Raw genomic sequence first — 19,033 nt, 5'->3', positions numbered from 1 at the left:
AAAATTCGAATATGTTGACAAAGAACTTTTTACACAACACAAGGGATGAGGGGGCGGGTCCACTTTGAGTGACAGAACAAAATTCTGCCTTATGATTGGCCAGACGGAAGAAACGCACTATAAAAGATGAAAGTTGGTCATCTCTTCCGTTACGTTACGTTTCTCTTACGTTCCGTCAGGCGCTTGCGTTCATTTATAAACACGAGTACACAAAATTCGGTGTTGATCTTTTCCAGTGCGTCTCCGTTGCGTCTACGTCTACGCTACGTCAAACTATAAATCCAAACACTCCCGGTTTCATGCCTATTTGTCCTTCCGTCCACGAATAGAATGAGAAATGAGGCGCCGAATAAGGGGTTATAACTCAAGGATGATATTAAAGGTGAGAAATTTAACCTTGAGCTTCTGGTTCCAGATTTGCAACTGGAAGTACTGTTTTAAAGTCGCCGAAATAGTACAAACGATTTATTAATCGACTCGCCAGTCGAAGCATTATTACACTTTTGTGATCCACTCGCAAGGGGAGACTTTGTTTAAAATTTATTCCAATTGTTTATCCCAAGGGTAATTTTTTTAAACGCTTCTCTTTAGTTCAATCATTTGCAGAAATGAATGAAAATTTGCAGACAAATGCATTCGCGAGAACAATACACTAATAGTCAATAATTTTTTTTATGTTTATTAATTGTTTAAATAAAAAACGATTTTATTGGAAAATGCTTAAATTCTCTTGTTTTTTACAATGTAGAAACTTGAAAGTGTTAAAGATTGTAGCTAATTATATGAACTATACATAATTTCACTTTTTACGTTAATTGTTTACGTTATGCTTCATAAATAAACAATAAAGTTTCAAATTTTTTGCCGATTCAGACTGCTTTTTATGTTTGTACATCATGTTTATAAACATCTTAAGCGGCGAAGATTTTGAACGCTCATATCTTTGTTTATATAAACATCAGCGCTTATTCGTGTCAAATTTCAATACGATACGAAACAAAACTTCAACCAAAACTCGAATTAAAAAAATTCGTGTTTTTAACTTAGTCTTAGAAGGCATAAGGATGAACGTCAAAAAAACCAAATATATGATCTTCAGTAAGAATCCAATAAATGACACTAGTATCACAATAAACGGTACCCAACTTGAAAAAGTAAGCGAATACAAATACTTGGGAACCCTTATCAATGAAACAGGTGACCAAAATCACGAGATAAAAAGACGTATTGAAATTGCCAGGTCTACTTTTATAAAAATGAAAAAATTATTTTGTAATCGTGATATTAGTATTCATCTACGAACTTGAATGTTAAAATGCTATGTATTCAGTACTTTGCTCTACGGTGTTGAGTCATGGACTCTTAAACAGAGGAATATTAAAAATCTTGAAAGCTTTGAGATGTGGTGCTACCGCCGTATACTAAGAATAAGTTGGGTGGATAAAATTACAAATGAAGAAATCCATGCCGTAGAAGAATGTCCTGGATGAGAAATTTGGGATAGTGGTTTGGCTGTACCACTAACGAATTGTTCAAAACAGCAGTAAATAAAATTAGAATCGCCCTACCCACATAACAATGATGTTCGTATCATGTTTTAAGCATATACTACCAACATTCGTCGGAGTATATGCTTTTTAGTATATGCGTAGTACAAGCATAGCATGTACCTTAAACAACATTCTAAATTTCATGTTCTTTGCATATACTTTAAAGTATATTCTCGTACCGAATATACTGAGTACATTCGTGTACGTAGTTACTCGGAATATTCGTAAAAGTTTATTCTTAGAATATACCTTTATCGAATATTCTTAGCACATACTTATAAGTACATCCTTAACACATAGTTATAAGTAGATACTTTTAAAATATCTTAAAAATAATATGTATGTATAGGAAGTATAATATTGGCCTTATAGATTATCAACTTCGTTATATTTTAGAATAATTAATAAAATTTATGTATGTAGGTAGTATTGGACGAATTTCATTTCAAAATTGTTGTATGGTAAAAAAGTTTAAACATTAATTGTATTAACGTTTATTATTAAAAATTCGTTTTCATAATTGAAATAACTTTACCATTTCGAGTTTATCACGAGTATTTTTACATTGTTGGAATTTGAATTTAGGTACATTCAATTCAATACGGGAGGCTGTGACACGGGCCATTCCAGAACCAAAGCATGCCAAAACCCACAACCAAAAGGCTTTGGTGTTGCCAACCATCGAGTAAGCTTTTTCCGTCAACCTTAAAAATTCCCACTTTTATAAAAAAATTCCCTCCTGTTTACAAAATCTGAGAAGATATGTTTAATTATTTTCAAATATTTTGCCTTTTTGAAAATTCCCTTTTGAGTTAACTTTTCCCTTTATCACCTTTTATGTTGAAAATTCCCGCAAAAAGTGAAATTTCCCTCCGTTTGGCAACACTCGCTGGTGCACCGATGTTGTTATTCCACTTCCACAATACATATCCCCCTAACCCCGTCTTGTCTTATTCTGACCATTTCTTACCTGAATGGATCAGGGTAGGAAACAACGGTAAAACATGAAATCGAAAATATGTATCTATGCAGTGTGGCAGTGTTAAGGATGAAGACGAATGATAATAAAATACTAGGCATGTACTAGGACTAAAGAACATACATTATAATCTCTTTATTTAAATAACAAATTTGTTTGCGGTGCTTCAAAATAGGTATAATCTATTTTGAAGCACCGCAAACAAATTTGTTATTTAAATAAAGAGATTATAATGTATGTTCTTTAGTCCTAGTACATGCCTAGATTAAATTTTAATAAATACATAAAATATAAGTAAGTACATATAAGTATACCTATAAATGTTAGTTACTCATACATAGTTTAGTTTAGCTAAATATTATAATATAATAATAATAATACGAAGCAAGTTTTCAATCCTAATAGCAAATAATTAATATTGAAAAATATCAAAAATTACTAAAAGATTTTTAAATTGAAAACTTACTGGTACATCCCCATGTATACGCCTCCAAGACTTCTACAATTTGCAAGTCATATGGATGCTGCAGTAAAGACGATAGGGAAGGAATTCTAAACCTTGCAATTCAAATCCCCCGTCTGCAGCTGGCTAGGAACTGAAAGATGCACCATAGTTACTCTACTGAGTAATAAGAAAATAAAATAAAAATGTGTGTACCATTTTTATATATTCGGCTGCAATACGAAGGAAAAACAATCTTACTTTTTAATTAGAATAAGGAGTGCAGCCAGTCCCTTTAACTGCAGTTTTCTGCTCTTATTGGAGCGTCATCAGAAGGAACGTAGGCACTGTTCTCCTTAATCCAATCAAATCGCATCGAAATATTTTCCCAAATATTGCAGCCAAAATGATGGTAATGGGTGGCTAGCGCCATCTGGCCGTAAAAATACGAAGCAAGTTTTCAATCCTAATAGCAAATAATTAATATTGAAAAATATCAAAAATTACTAAAAGATTTTTAAATTGAAAACTTACTGGTACATCCCCATGTATACTTACTGGTACATCCATATGACTTGCAAATTGTAGAAGTCTTGGAGGCGTATACATGGGGATGTACAGCCGGTTCCTAAAAAAACTGATACGACTCTTAGTAAGATTTGATCATGTTGAGCAGTGTATTTGATTGATCTGACATTATATTTATTATGACAGACAAATAATAAAATAAACAAACAATAAGCAACTGATTACATATTATGTTAATTCATAAATTGTACTAATTATTAAGGTCTAAATGTTTATATTATTTTGAATTCCTGTATTTTATAAAGAGTATATTATAAATGATAGTTTTTACATCAAATAGATCACATAATTATTGTAAACGTGGATTATACAACAAATTATACAACAAATACACAACAAACGTGGATTACGTTACGAGAGTACTGTCATTTGAATCGTAATATGATTTTTTTCGAATCATGAAAAAACTAATAAGTATTTTAGAAAAATTTAAACGCAGGATGAAAGATTACATTATTACCGAGGGCGGAAAGCCCCTTAGAATAAACAATCAGTTTCTATTGAATGAAATATTTGAAATTAAATATCACACTTCTCTTTTATTTTCAGCCCTGTAACTTATTAAAATAAATATTATAGAAGTTTTCAGGGACTTTCAGCCCTCGGTAATAATATAGTCTTTCATTCGGAGCTTAAATTTTTCATAAATATTTATTAGTTTTCTCAGGATTCGAAAAAATGAATACCTACAATTAAAATACATTGAGAATTTTGACATGCGTCACAATTTTGCATTAACTCAATGTAAAATTCTAAACTGTTGAATTCCAGCTTCCCTAATTATTTGACATCAAAAGACATTAGAAACTATTTGTAGAGTATTGAAAACAACTGTTAAAATTGGTCTACATAATTAAACATATTCCAAAATTTTGTAAAAATGTAATACATTTCAGTTTTCAGCCCAAACTTAGGCCACACACAATGCAATAATGTTCACATTTTTGAACTGTCAATATTTTTATTTTATCATCTATTGTTTAAAAACAATACAGTTGATAAGATACCCTCAGCTGAGGAGAAAGTATTCCTAATAATAAAGATTTATAATAAAGTCTAATAACCGTGGAACAGAATAAGCTATCTGACAAATTTTAAGATTTGGCAGTGACATTGACAGTATGTATATAAATATTTAGTATTTATCCTTCAAAATACACTGCTCAATTTTCTACAAAATACGCTTCAAGAGTCGTATCAGTTTTTTTTGGAACCAGGTGTACCAGTAAGTTTTCAATTTAAAAATCTGTTAGTAATTTTTGATATTTTTCAATATTAATTATTTGCTATTAGGATTGAAAACTTGCTTCGTATTTTTACGGCCAGATGGCGCTAGCCACCCATTACCATCATTTTGGCTGCAATATTTGGGAAAACATTTCGATGCGATTTGATTGGATTAAGGAGAACAGTGCCTACGTTCCTTCTGATGACGCTCCAATAAGAGCAGAAAACTGCAGTTAAAGGGACTGGCTGCACTCCTTATTCTAATTAAAAAGTAAGATTGTTTTTCCTTCGTATTGCAGCCGAATATATAAAAATGGTACACACATTTTTATTTTATAATATAATAGTTTATATAGACAACTAAAATTTATAAATATGTACTTACTTTTTAAGTAATATTGCAGAATGTAGGTACTAACTACATTCTCATTTGCCATTAAAATATGTAAATATAATAGGTATTTGGTAGAACCAGTAGAACCTAAGATGAGATTAGGTGATGCTGAAAACATACTTCTGAGCAATATAGCACTTGATAGCACTTTCTTAGAATATCCTTAAAAATATATTCTTCTAATACAAAGATGTGAAGTAGTACGTTCTAAGTATATAAATAGAAGGTTTATAGCACTTCCTTGGAATATTCTAAAAAGTACGTTCTTAGTATAAACTAAAAAACGCTGGACGGAAGGGCCGCCCGAGAACTTTATCGTACCGATCTATTATCGTTATGGTACTAGATACTGGAATTCTATAAAAATAACAAAGTTACTCGTTATTTTGATATTTTAGAAACACCTACTGTACTTAAAAGTATTTTATGGTTCTACGCATCATTAATTCCTGCATTTGAGAAAATGTTCGATGCCATATTTCGGGGACACACTATAGATGTGTAGATTATTGCATAAATCAATAAAATATTATAGTCATACTTTCATTTAAAATTAGTTTATTTTTCTGAGAAATTAATAGTTTACAATATTTGCATTTCATTCTATTTCGATTACACCAGTCAATGCGCGAGATTAAGAACAAGATATTATCTCCAAATTCTATCCTACTGCATGGATTTTAATGAAATTTTGGGAGTAGCCCAATCTCCTAATTCAAAGTCTATCCTATATACTATGGCGCTTTTATCATGGGGGAAGTTCCCACCACTTCTCAGGGGTGAAATATTTTTATTTTCGAATTACATGGAGAAAAAGGAAGATTTTTAAGAAAATTTAAAAATTCATTCTATAATTTGATCACATTTTTTACAAAAACCATTCATTTTAAACCCGTTCAACATTTTGAAAGTAGAAATAACACTATATATATATTAAAAGGTATTGTAGAAGGAAAACAATGCATTTAAATTATGGTAGATGGGGAGTTAAATGTATATACTTTTCATTTTTCCTTAAAGTACATTAGTCATATATTTTTTTGCACCATATCTCGCTTAGTTTGTAAGTAACCGACATTTAACGGTGCTCGTTTTAAAGGCCTTTTCAAACACTACAAAAGGTGTTGGTAGCATTATACACCTAAAACCTACCGTTCCTCTGTTATTTCAAGTTGAATATACCAATTTGAGCATGCACCAAAAAACAAACTATTTTCACCTACCATATCTCTTTTTGTATTATAAATAGAACATTTACGAAGGAACGAATCTCTTTATTATTTATAATCTAAAAAATGTTTTATATAGTGTTTTTAGTTAGATGCATAGTTTTTAAGGTATTCACAAAAAATCCGTCCGAAAAGGTGTCATTTTTCAATGAAAATGGCCAATTTTCAACTACGCATAACTCAAAAAGTATTGAGTTCCAAAAAAAAAGTATAGACCAGTTTTTGCTTAGAAATAGGTTCTTTAGCCACTTTCGTGCTTATTTTGACCAACAAATTTTCCACCCCCTTGAAGAAGTGGGAACCGCCCCAAGATAAAAGCGCCATAGTATATAGGGTAGATTTTGTTTCTTGAGCTATTCCCTACTTACTGTGAAAATATCAAGTACATCAATGTAGTAGGATGGAATTCGGAGCCAAACACCCTCATTGACTGCCCTACAATAATGCTCTGCTATGAACGCGTGAGAGAGGACACACATAAGATTATAGCAAAATTTCTATTTACCGTAACTTTTCGAGTTTTTGAGCTACAGCAATGAATTTTATGTCATTGGAAAGGTAATTTTGCATTCTTTCAATATATGTTAAAATATACAGGGCGTATCTAAAAAAATTAAGATTTTTTATTCATTTCCGGTTCAACCGGAAGCCATATTTTTGGTAAAATTTATTGTGATAATAGATAATAAAGTACCATATATGTTTGCAAAATTTCAAATTTTAGTTTCTATTAAGAAGGAAGTTACGGGCACTCAAATATTTTTTTATAAAAAATTCATAACTCCCCTCCTATGAGGAGTTAAGATATATGACTAATGTCATTCAATTTACTGATAGGATATCAAAGATATATCAAAAAATAAAAAAATTCCTTGGAGCCATTTTTGAGAAAATCTAGTTCAAATTTATGTCAAAATGTGACCCCTTAAATATAGGCAACCCGTAACTTTTTCTGAAAAACGATAACATCCTTCTTATAGCCCCATCTTTAGACTATATAACGACTTTTTCAAATTAAACTTATCTTCAACAAATTTTTAGATAGATAGGGAAATGTGTCGGGTGGGCGGTCGGCCATTTTGGCCGCCATTTTGAATTTGGAAATGTCAAATTCCGTATTTTTATTTACCTATCGATGAGCTTACTTTGAGTTGAATTTCATTCATTTCGGTCAAAATTTGCAAAAATGGGCCCAAAATAACCCCCCTATTTCGGCCCCCCTTTGAGAGGTTTTTTTTAAAAGCTTAGTTTCTCGACAAAATTCTCTTAAACTTACTCATACCGAATTTCATCAAAATCGGTCCAGTAGTTTTTGCTGGGCGGTGGCGACATACGTACGTACGTACGTACATACTTCCGACATGTTTTTTTTATTTGCTTTTTAGACTCAGGGGGACTCAAAACGTCGAAAAAAAGTGAAATCTGAAAAAAATTTTTTTGCACGATCCTATAACTTTATCTATTATACTATACTACGTATATAGTACGATAAAGTAAAAATGTGCGGTAGTACGTTCTAAGTATATAAAGAGACGGTTTATAGCACGTCCTTGGAATGTTCTAAAAAGTATATTCTTAGTATATACTGAAAAGAAGTGCGATAGTACTTTCTAAGTATATACATAGAACGTTTAAGTACTGTAATGTAGTATATACTCAGTATGTGCTATGCACATTCGCAATGGTAATTACACATATTCTTAGTATATACTTTTTCTGAAAAGTATGTTCTATGAATCTACTAAGAACATGAAATTGTTATGTGGGTAATGATATCCAATCTCCGATAGGAGAGGCACTCAAAGAAGAAGAAGAAGAAGAAGAAGAAAAACCAACGATAGAGACGTTTCGTGCTATAATTATTAACATAAGAATTCGTAATTCGCGAGAAATTAGCAGGGTCTACACCGTGCAATAGTAAAGTATTAGAAGAGATGGAAAGACTGCGAAAACTGTAATAGGTGTAAATAATGATTTTGATTTAAGAAATGTATGAAGAAATTACAGAAAATTTACAATTAGTCCTGTCGCCAGGGGGGGTACAACGGCCTCGTTAATTCAGATGGACTTACTCAAGTTTTTTTTATGTATTTTGACCCGAAGAACACGAATTTTTTGGGTAACAGTTGATCCGGATGTCGATAAGATTGTTATAGACCAAGAACTTGAGGAATCAAATAACAGCGATTTTTGGCAAAACAAAACAATATTTTGTATTTTTTGGGCCATTTTAAGTAAAAAATATTTCTACAAGTTTTTTCGTAGGATGCACAGTTTTCGAGATAAACGCGGTTGAACTTTAAAAAAATCGAAAAATTGCAATTTTTGAACCCGAATAACTTTTGATTAAAAAATAAAATAGCAAGTCTGCTTACCGCATTTGAAAGTTTAAGTCAAATTATATCGGTTTTGATTATTTGCATTGGTAAAAATTTATTTTTTTATTGTTTAACAAAGCTATAAACACGTAGGGTTTCCCGTGCTTTTACATGCGTTTTAACGCATGTAACATAGAAATAGTCTTGATTGCACTAGTACCTATTCTACCTACTCGTTCGATTTTAAATGAGAAATCATAGAAACATCACTCACGCACTAGTTGTTTGTAGCTTTGTTTAACAATAACACAATAAATTTTTAGCAATGCAAATAATCAAAACCGACATAATTTGACTTGAACTTTCAAAGGCGCTAAGCAGAATTGCTATTTTATTTTTTAATCAAAAGTTATTCGGGTTTAAAAATTGCAGTTTTTCGATTTTTTGAAAGTTCAACCGCGTTTATCTCGAAAACTGTGCATCCTACTAAAAAACTTGTAGAAATATTTTTTGCTTAAAATGACCCAAAAAATACAAAATATTGTTTTGTTTTGCCAAAAATCGCTGTTATTTGATTCCTCAAGTTCTTGGTCTATAACAATCTTATCGACATCCGGATCAACTGTTACCCAAAAAATTCGTGTTCTACGGGTCAAAATACATAAAAAAAACTTGGGTAAGTCCATCTGAATTAACGAGGCCGTTGTACCCCCCCTGGCGACAGGACTAAATATATGTATCAAATGTTGAAATAAATTCAAAAAATGTGTCTATCATATACATCCTTTTTTTTAAACATGACGATATATTTTAATATTTGAAAAGTGTAAGGCTAAAAAGTAAAAAATAAAAAAAAATATGAAAATTTTTATTTTTTTTATTTTTAAGAAACGCTTTCCTTTCGTTACGAGTGACTAAATTTAAAAATATAAAAAATCAACTAAAAAGCAAAAAATAAAAAAAAATCAAACTCGAAGGATTATTTGAAAAAACTGTTAGACAGATTAAATAAACAAAAATCTCACACATTCGTTAAAGAATTTAAAAAATCTAACAAATTCGTTAAAGAAAAGCTTGCGCGTCTTCATCGAATAAACGGTTTGAAGATAGATACTTTTTTACTTTTCGCGCCCCACGCTTTTCTTTAACGAATGTGTTAGATTTTTTCAATTTGTTAACGAATGTGTGAGATTTTTGTATATTTAATCCGTCTAACAGTTTTTTTCAAATAATCCTTTGAGTTTGAATTTTTTTATTTTGTGCTTTTTAATTGATTTTTTTATAATATTTTTAATTTTAGTCACTTGTAACTAAAGGAAAGCGTTTCTTAATTTTTTTTTCATATTTTATTAGATAATAACTTAGACACAAAATAATGCAGATAATATAGTAATTCTACAGGTACCGTATGGAAGGTGACGACTTTTACTTTTAATGTGCACCAAAAAAAATGGTCATGTCATACACCACCACACCAATGAAGGATTAAAAAAAATGTCTCTAAATTATCTCTGAAATATATTATTGGCTTAAAAATAATAACATTAATAAAATAATTTCTTCTTCTTTAAGTTCCATCTTCTATCGAAGGTTGGAAATCATCATGGCAATGCGGACCCTGTTGACTGCCGCTCTAAATAACTCTGACTACTGCATTCGAACCATTCCCGTAAGTTCTTAAGCCAGGGTGTTCTTCGTCTTCCCACATTTCACTTTCCTTGGATTTTGCCTTGCATAATAAGTTGTAATAATGAGAATTTTTGCCCTCTCATCACATGTCCCAAGTACTCAAGTACAACAATATAATTAGCTACACAATATTTTACACCTATCTAATAGTATGATATCCCACTGCAAAATCACTAAGTTTATTTGATAGTTAATTAAAATCCCATTTTTATATAAATTGATTGCCAGTTATTATAAACGATTGCCAGTCAAAAAGTGGCCGCAAATAGTTTTAATTAAATTTATAGTAATTCATATTTGAAAATTAAAATTTCATTCATGACGTAGATGCATGTTTTTTGTATCAAATTATAACTATTTTTTCTATTTTTTTAATACGATGATAAAAGGTTGCCTCTGTGAAAAACTGGTCGCAAATTAGTATTGCCGGCTGTTAAAAACACGAGGTATCAGTGATAAAATGAAAAAGGTGTGACAAGATGACTGATTTAACAACTCGCATTCGCCATCAAACCTTGCCAATCTTGTCAAACCAGTGGTGTTGCGGTTGCGCGCTAGCTCTCTTTCACCTTATCTATGGTACCTCGGGTTTTTAACAACTGGCAACCATAATTTGCGACCATTTTTCACAAGCAACATTATATATCATCGTAATAGAAAAAAAATAGCTTTAAGAGCGTAGCAACCAAATTTCGGACCAATGCTTTTTAAATGCATTCATTTTTTTCGAATCCTGAGAAAACTAGTAAGTATTTTTGAAAAATTTTAATTGCAGAATGAAAAATTACATATTTACCGAGGCCGAAAGTCCTTTATAATAAACAAACAGTTTCTTTAAGGCCATCGGTACATAATTCGCAAATATTTTACGGCTATCCCTACTTTTTCTGTCTTTACACGGAAAATTACGTGTAGTAAAATTCACACTGGTATGGATATGTAAACATTACTAGAATGTCATTCTACTTGAAAATGTCATTATTATGGCTTTTGAATGTTCCTGGATAACTCTTATTTGTATAATTGCAAATTATTAATTCAGTTAGTAAATGTGATAATTTTTTCACTAACTATGTATTCAGTGATTGTAATAATTTATATGTACAACAAAAACTAATACTCAATCGAGAGAAGAGGAAAGTGTTAAAGTGATGTTTTAATAATATATTATTACTATGGAACGCTTACAATTTTGAACATCTTTAACAACAAAATACTTGGATCACAGAATATATTATCCTGATGTATTCTCCGCTTGGATGTTCCACAAATAATACACAAGAAATAACTTTTTATTAAGTTCACGTCTTAAATCATTTATTTATCAAATACATTATATATCAATATTATCAACAACTCAAAATATTCCCGATGCCATGTCAAATATTTAAGATTGTCACTGATTGTCACTGTCTGACTGACAATATGCTGAGAATATTCTATTCGACTGAGTGCGTTGTAAGACAAAGATATATTTGGAAAATATTACCACGGACATTGTGTTCATTTTTTTTCGAATGCTGAAAAAACAAATAAATATTTTTGAAAAATTTAAACGCAGAATGAAAGACCAAATTATTACCGAGGGCCGAAAGTCGCTTAGAATAAATAAAAAGTTTATTTTGAATGAGATATTTGAAATTAAAAATCACACTAAATTTTCTCTTAGTTTTTCACCCCTGTATCTTATTAAAATAAACATTATAGAAGTTCTCAGGGGCTTTTGGCCATTGCTAATAACGTAATATTTCATTCAGCGTTTAAATTTTTCAAAAATAGTTATTAGTTTTCTCAGGATTCGAAAAAAATGAATCCCTATTTGGATAGCATTGCAGCCGAAAATACGTACCCATCCCCTTAACGGGATATTTAAAATTAAAAGGCACACTCAATTTTCTCTTATTTTTCACCCCTGTAACTTATTAAAATTAACATTATAGAAGTTTTTAGGGGACTTTCGGCCCTCGGTAATAATATAATCTTTCATTCTGCGTTTAAATGTTTCAAAAATATTTATTGTTTTCTTAGAATTCGAAAAAAATTAATGCATTTAAAAAGCATTGGCACGAAATTTTGGGCCTATGCTTTTAATTTGATATAAAAAACCTGCATCTGCATCAGGAACGAAATATTTTTTCAACTACTTAGTCTTAGATTACAAGAAGTATTTAGCAATATAAAAGACGTTTTCGTTTTGATTCAATTCGAGCCTCTTACTATCCTCTGACACGTGTTTCTAGGTCTACCTATTATCAAAGAGGTTCGTAAGAAGACTGAATCGAATCAAAACGCACCGAATGGTTGGTAAATACAGGGTGACTTTTTAGTGCGGGATCGGTCGATATTTCCATTATGATATAGAATATCGAAAAAAGTTATTTAGAAAAAATGTAGGCAATGATATTCTCCAGGCTTGGAAAATATATCCGTTTCTACAGGGTGATCAGTAACTGCGTGGTATATCAAACATATAATTTTTTAAATGGGACACCCTATATAATTTTTCATATCAATATTTCTCTCATAATTCTTGTTCATATAATATAGGGTTTTGCATTATTATACAGAGTATTTAACAAGTTATGACCATTTTTATTTAGAAATCCCTATGAGATTAACACCATGTATGTATATAAAGAAATAATTCATAAACAATCATTTGTTTTATATAATAAGATAAACAATATACTGTAGTTTTTAAATTAAGTTTAATTGAAATCATTCATAAATATTTATATACAGGGTGAACTACAAAACCAAATTACGATTTTCTCAATTTTTTTAAATGGATCACCCTATATTTAATGTTTTTAGAAATATTGTATTTATGATACTCTTTCATTTTTATATAACATTCCCTATACCTATAAACTCATTACTTTACGAGATTTTTTTTAAGTTTTTTTCAAATTTCGGTAATACATTCAATTTCTGTAAGTCGAAAAAGTTAGTATTGAGTGATAATTAAACAAAATTATTTTTATTCAATAAATAATTAACACAAAATATAAACCATAACGATATGCAGTGAATGTACCAATAAATGTGATATTAAGAAATTATCATCTTTCCCTAATATACAAGAATCGTAGATCCTACAAAAAAAATTTGTCTACAAAAAAACAGTATTCTAAACCAAGAAGTTTTTAGTAAAAAATCCATTTTTATAAGCACTTTTAAACTACAAAACAAAATTACGATTTTCTCAATTTTTTATAGATCACCCTATATTTTATTTTTTAGGAGTGTTGTGAGTTGAGTTTTTTTGAGTTTTCTTCATTTGCCGGGAATGCATTCAATTTTTATAAGTAGAAATAACTTAACAAATAAGTATTCTCTAATAATATAACAAATATTTGCATTCAATAAATTACTAACAAAATATATAAGCCATAACAATATTTTTTAATGAATGTACCAATTAATGTGATGTTAAGGATATAAGTCTAAACTAAATGTTGAAAATGTCCACCTTCAACGTCTATGCAATTTTGTAACCGATATTCAAATGACCGAGCCACATTTCTTAACATTTTTGTAAGTCAATATTATTAAAAGCTTTTCTTATTCTATTTTTCATATCATCAGGCGTTTTTTCTAAAAATTTTTTTTCGATATTCTATACCATAATGGAATTATCGACCGATCCCGTACTAAAAACTCACCCTGTATATTGCAATAATATACCAATGCATGCGTTTAGCGACCTCTAACGAGGAAAGATGAAGTGAGTGTCGATAACGATTAAAGTAAACTGTGAGCCTGAGGCTTAATCAAGCCATTGGGCGATGCATCAATCTATTATGGTGCTTCTCAGAGGCTTTTTTCAGTGCGTCACAGTTTTTCGATTTCTTTCTAACGCATTAAGTTGGAAGTGACAGAAAAAAGGTATGTCCGTGATTATACTCATCTATAATATTTATTCTAGTTGTTGATAGATTTACGTATTATTTATATGACTATAATCTGTACCGGGTGTCCCAATAAGAATGGCTCTCGGCCATATCTCAGGAACCGTTTATAGTACAGCTTTAAGAAAAAAATATTTATAATGAAAGTTGCCTCGGGAAAAGCCTGGAAATTATTTTCGTAATTTTAGGTCCACCGCTAGAGGGCGTAATTGAATATCGAAAATTAAAAAATCAAAATTTTACAAAATTTACCTAATGAAAGGGCACTAGAAATCAAATCATCGTATTATTCATAAAATTCTGCGCATATTTGATTTCACAAGTTTAAGTCTACCTTTGAAAATAAGATGTGGGGGTGAGTGGGAACCTTCTTATGAAAAAATGGCTGTAAGTCCGGTTCTGCTAAATCCAATTTTGCATACTTGGTATTGTTAAAAACAGCTCGTTTTCGTCAATGTAAGTGTATTATTTTTGAAATAGCCTAATAGTAATATGCAAGCTAGGAGGCATCATTTAAGTATTTTCATAAGTCTAGTTTCCTTTGGAAAATATTTATATGTATGCATGTCGAGACCTTTTTTGTATCTCGAGATATCTTAAGAAATGTGTAAATTTTAAACATAACTGTTACTGTCACCGGTAAACGAGGTTAAGGAAAAGTAGTGTGCTATGGAAAAAACAAATAAACATTTTCCAGATGTAAACGTATATAATTAATTAAAACAACAATAAGACAAACAACACTATAAAATATATCAAAGAAATAAAAGCAACTACTTACTTAGTCTTAGTGACTGCCTAAATGTTCAAATTGTTGCCAATCATTTTCGATGCACGCATTTACTCTTTCAATTGAATAGCAACAGATTTAGACTTTTATTTATGGGGACGGATTAAAGACTTTGTTTTTGCCGCTAGGCCCACTACTCGAGAAAATATGATCTAGAATCTAGAGAACACAAAACGCCATTCAAAGCATTGCAAAAGCAGAAATTGAGACTGCTGTTCAATCTACTCTTGAAAGAGTAAATACTTGCATCGAAAATGATGGGCAAAAATTTGAACAGTTAGGTCGTCACTAAGTAAGTAGTTGCTTTTATTTCTTTGTTATATTTTATAGTGTTATTTGTCTTATTGTTGATTTAATTAATTATATCCGTTTACATCTGGAAAATGTTTAGGTATTTGTTTTTTCCATAGTACACACTACTTTTCCTTAACCTCGTTTTCCGGTGACTGTAACAGTTATGTTTAAAATTTACACATTTCTTCAGATATCTCGAGATACAAAAAAGGTATCGACATGCGGTTTTCGGTATTAAGTTGCTAATTTGGTCTAATTTTGTAATACAGGATTAAAAATGCATACTTGTATTTAATATTTTCCAAAGAAAACTAAATTTCTGAAAATAATTAAATAACGCCTCCTAGCTTGCATATTACTTATTAGGCTATTTCGAAAATAAGACACTTACATTGAAGACAAAAAGCTGTCTTCAACAAGACCAAGTATGCAAAATTCGATTTAGCATAACCGGACTTACAAGCCATTTTTTCATAAGAAGGTTCCCACTCACCCCCACCTCTTATTTGCAAAGGTAGACTTAAACTTGTGAAATCAAATATGCGCAGAATTTTATGAAGAATATGATGATTGGATTTCCAGTTCCCTTTCATTATGTAAATTTTCTAAAAAATTTTTTTAATTTTTGATATTTAATTACGCCCTCTAGCGGTGGACCTAAAATTATAAAAATAATTTCCAGGCTTTTCCCGAGGAAACATTTTTGTTATACGGTTATACGGTTAACGGTTCCTGAGATATGGTCGAGAGACATTCTTATTGGGACACCCGGTACAATTTATTCGACTATACAAATCAAAGAATATACCTTTTTAAACACGATTGATTTATTTTTATACCAAATTGCAAATAAAAGGGTTACATGTATTGCAATCACCTTTTCATATTTGGCTAATTACGATTTTGACAACTGTCAGATTGAACAAAAATGTCATGCAATGATTCTCTACATACTTAAAATCATATATGACGTCAAAATTAATGTCACACTGAAAGACTAAGAAGAACTTTAGATTTTAGTCGTATATATAGGTAAATCATTTTTTTCCTATTATAGCTCCATCTATCAACAACTAGAATAAATGTTATCGATGTGTTTAATCACGGACGTACCTTTTCTTCTGTCACTTGTGACGCACTGAAAAAAGCCTCTGAGAAGCACCATACACTAACGCATCAGCAGTTTACCCATCTAAACCGCTATCATTTTGTACTCTGCGTCGAGTATAACGTGAAACAAAATAAAATTTAGCAATATTATCCTATTTTTAATTTTTGTTTTAGCTATTTACGATGCACAGTCACCAGTGATTTCGGTGAATCTGAAGACAGTGGAAACAAATATAGTCATGATTACCTACAGTCACCCTACGCGATCGTATGTAGAATTTATTCGCAGGTTGGCAGAAATTAAAGATGATGATCCAGCCAAAGTCAGTGTTAGGGTGTTGGGAAGAGGATTCATACGACTTGTTACCTATTGGGAACATACCGCTGAAGATGTAGATCTTGCCACCAAGAAGATTGTGCATGTTATAAAAGAATTTAGAAAATTAGATAATAAGCTTTAGTTTAATGCAAAATCTTTGTCAGAATCTCAGTCACAAACAAATATTTCTCACTCCTTGTGATTATTATCATCAGTTAATTATTGTGAGACTTATGAATAAAGTGTGTTTATATAATTTACTACTGTTGTTTATTTTCCAATTTTTGTTGTACTTGGTTAGATCTTATTCACATCCGTAGGATATTCCCTATCAGCCATTGGGTTGATAGGGAATATCAGTCGAATGTCTGTTAATACTGTCAATAGAAATAAATTACTCCTACGCCAGTCAATGGGAGCAAGAATAAGATATTACGTCCGAATTCTATCCTACTGCATGGATTTTATTGAAATTTTGGGCCTAGCCTCTACTTATCTCCTAATTCAAAGTCTACCCTATGCCGATGTGTGCTTTTATCTTGGGGGTGGTTCTCATTCCTTCTTAGGGGTGGAAAATTTTTTGGTTAAAATTACCACGGAATTCGCTAGAGAGCCTAATTCTAAGCAAAAACTGTTATATAATTTTTTTTGAAAACTCAATACTTTTTGAGATATTCGTGGTTGAAAATTGGCCATTTTTATTGAAACATAATACCTTTTCGAACGGTTTTTTGCGAATACCTTAAAAACTATGCATCTAACTAAAAAAACTACACACACCGGCAAAATTAGCCGAACACGTTAAAAATGGGACATGTGTGATGTCTCGTATTTCATAAACTAGTGGTCCGATTTGAGTGATTCTTTTAGTATGTTATAGCCTTATTATTTAAGAATATCGTTGTAACAATATTGTTGCTAGACAGGTAAATGTCATTTTATACTGGGTGTAACAAGCATACTGTGTTTTTTTCTTAAAGTTCGGAACACCCTGTGGAATATTCCAGCATATATAAAATATTAAAATTAAAACTCGATTGTAGAATTATGCTTTCTTAACATTTTCTTTTTTGATTCATTTGCTTATGTTGGAAAATGAAAAAGTTATGTGCTTTAACAACTAGCCATGTTTTTTATCAATAAATCCTCATAAATTTGCAATTACTCGAGCGTTCTTGTGACCTGGAGTGGATTGTGAAGAGTGGGTGCTACAACCAAAAAAAGTTAAGTTAAGTTTTCCATAAAGTGTGGGACTCTCCATTTTTCAATTTAATTTTCCATTTCCACCAATCGTTTTTTCCGATTATAGCGCTATTTATCCATAATAGGAAAAATGTTGCGAATAAAAGTTGCTTATTTTTACGTCAAGGATCCAAGTCTGCAATAAAAATGGGGGGCTCCTATTTAATATTTTAATGTAATCCCCACCCCAGCTCCGTGGGGGGTCGTGTTTGGTGCCATTCGGTAGATTTTTGAAAAATATTGAATAGGTGTATTTTGCAGTTTTACGATCTGATGTTCATTTCGGAAAATATCGCAGGGTTCGTATTTATAATTTTTAATTTACCCCCCACCCCTCTCCGTGGGGTGTCACGAGCCCCCACGGAGGTGGGGTGGGGATTTAATTTAAATTCTTAAATAGGAACCCCCAATTTTTATTGCAGATTTGGATTCTTTACGAAAAAATAAGCAACTTTTATTCGACATATTTTTCGAATTATGGATAGATAGCGCTATAATCGGAGAAAAATGATTGTTTCAAATGGAAAATTAAATTAAAAAATGAAAAGTCCCCCACTTTATGGAAAACTTAACTTAACCTTTTTCTGATTTTAGCACATACTCTTCACAATCCAATAGGTTCCCATAACGCTCGAGTAACTGCAAATTTAGTATACTTTCCTCCCCTACTATGAGGATTTATTGATGAAAAACATGGATAGTTGTTAACGCACATAACTTTTTTATTATCGCACATAAGTAAATGAATCGAAAAGGAAAATGTTAAGCAATCCTAAGTCTACAATCGAGTATTAATTCTAATATATTACATGTGCTAGAATATTCCACAGGGTGTTCCAAACTTTAAGAAAAAAACACAGTATGATTGGTACACCCGGTATAAAATGGTATTTAACTGTCTAGCAACAATATTATTACAACGATATTCTTAAATAATAAGGCTATAACATA

At 31.0% G+C, this 19,033-nt stretch overlaps 1 protein-coding gene across 1 annotated transcript in view; it reads left to right on the top strand.

Moving 5' to 3' along the window:
* Positions 1-17,100, top strand: part of LOC114339167 (uncharacterized) — a 123,240-nt gene extending 106,140 nt beyond the window's left edge. The window contains exon 6 of the mRNA XM_050652538.1: positions 16,696-17,100. Coding sequence (XP_050508495.1) covers positions 16,696-16,982 — 287 coding nt within the window. The 3' untranslated portion in view covers positions 16,983-17,100. The remainder of the gene's footprint in view (positions 1-16,695) is intronic.
* The last annotated feature ends 1,933 nt before the right edge of the window (positions 17,101-19,033 follow it).

This window comes from Diabrotica virgifera, chromosome 5, assembly GCF_917563875.1.
Source record: "Diabrotica virgifera virgifera chromosome 5, PGI_DIABVI_V3a".
Classification (NCBI taxonomy): domain Eukaryota; kingdom Metazoa; phylum Arthropoda; class Insecta; order Coleoptera; family Chrysomelidae; genus Diabrotica; species Diabrotica virgifera.
Note: the sequence above shows the minus strand (reverse complement) of the source record. Positions and strands in the feature narration are given on the sequence as shown.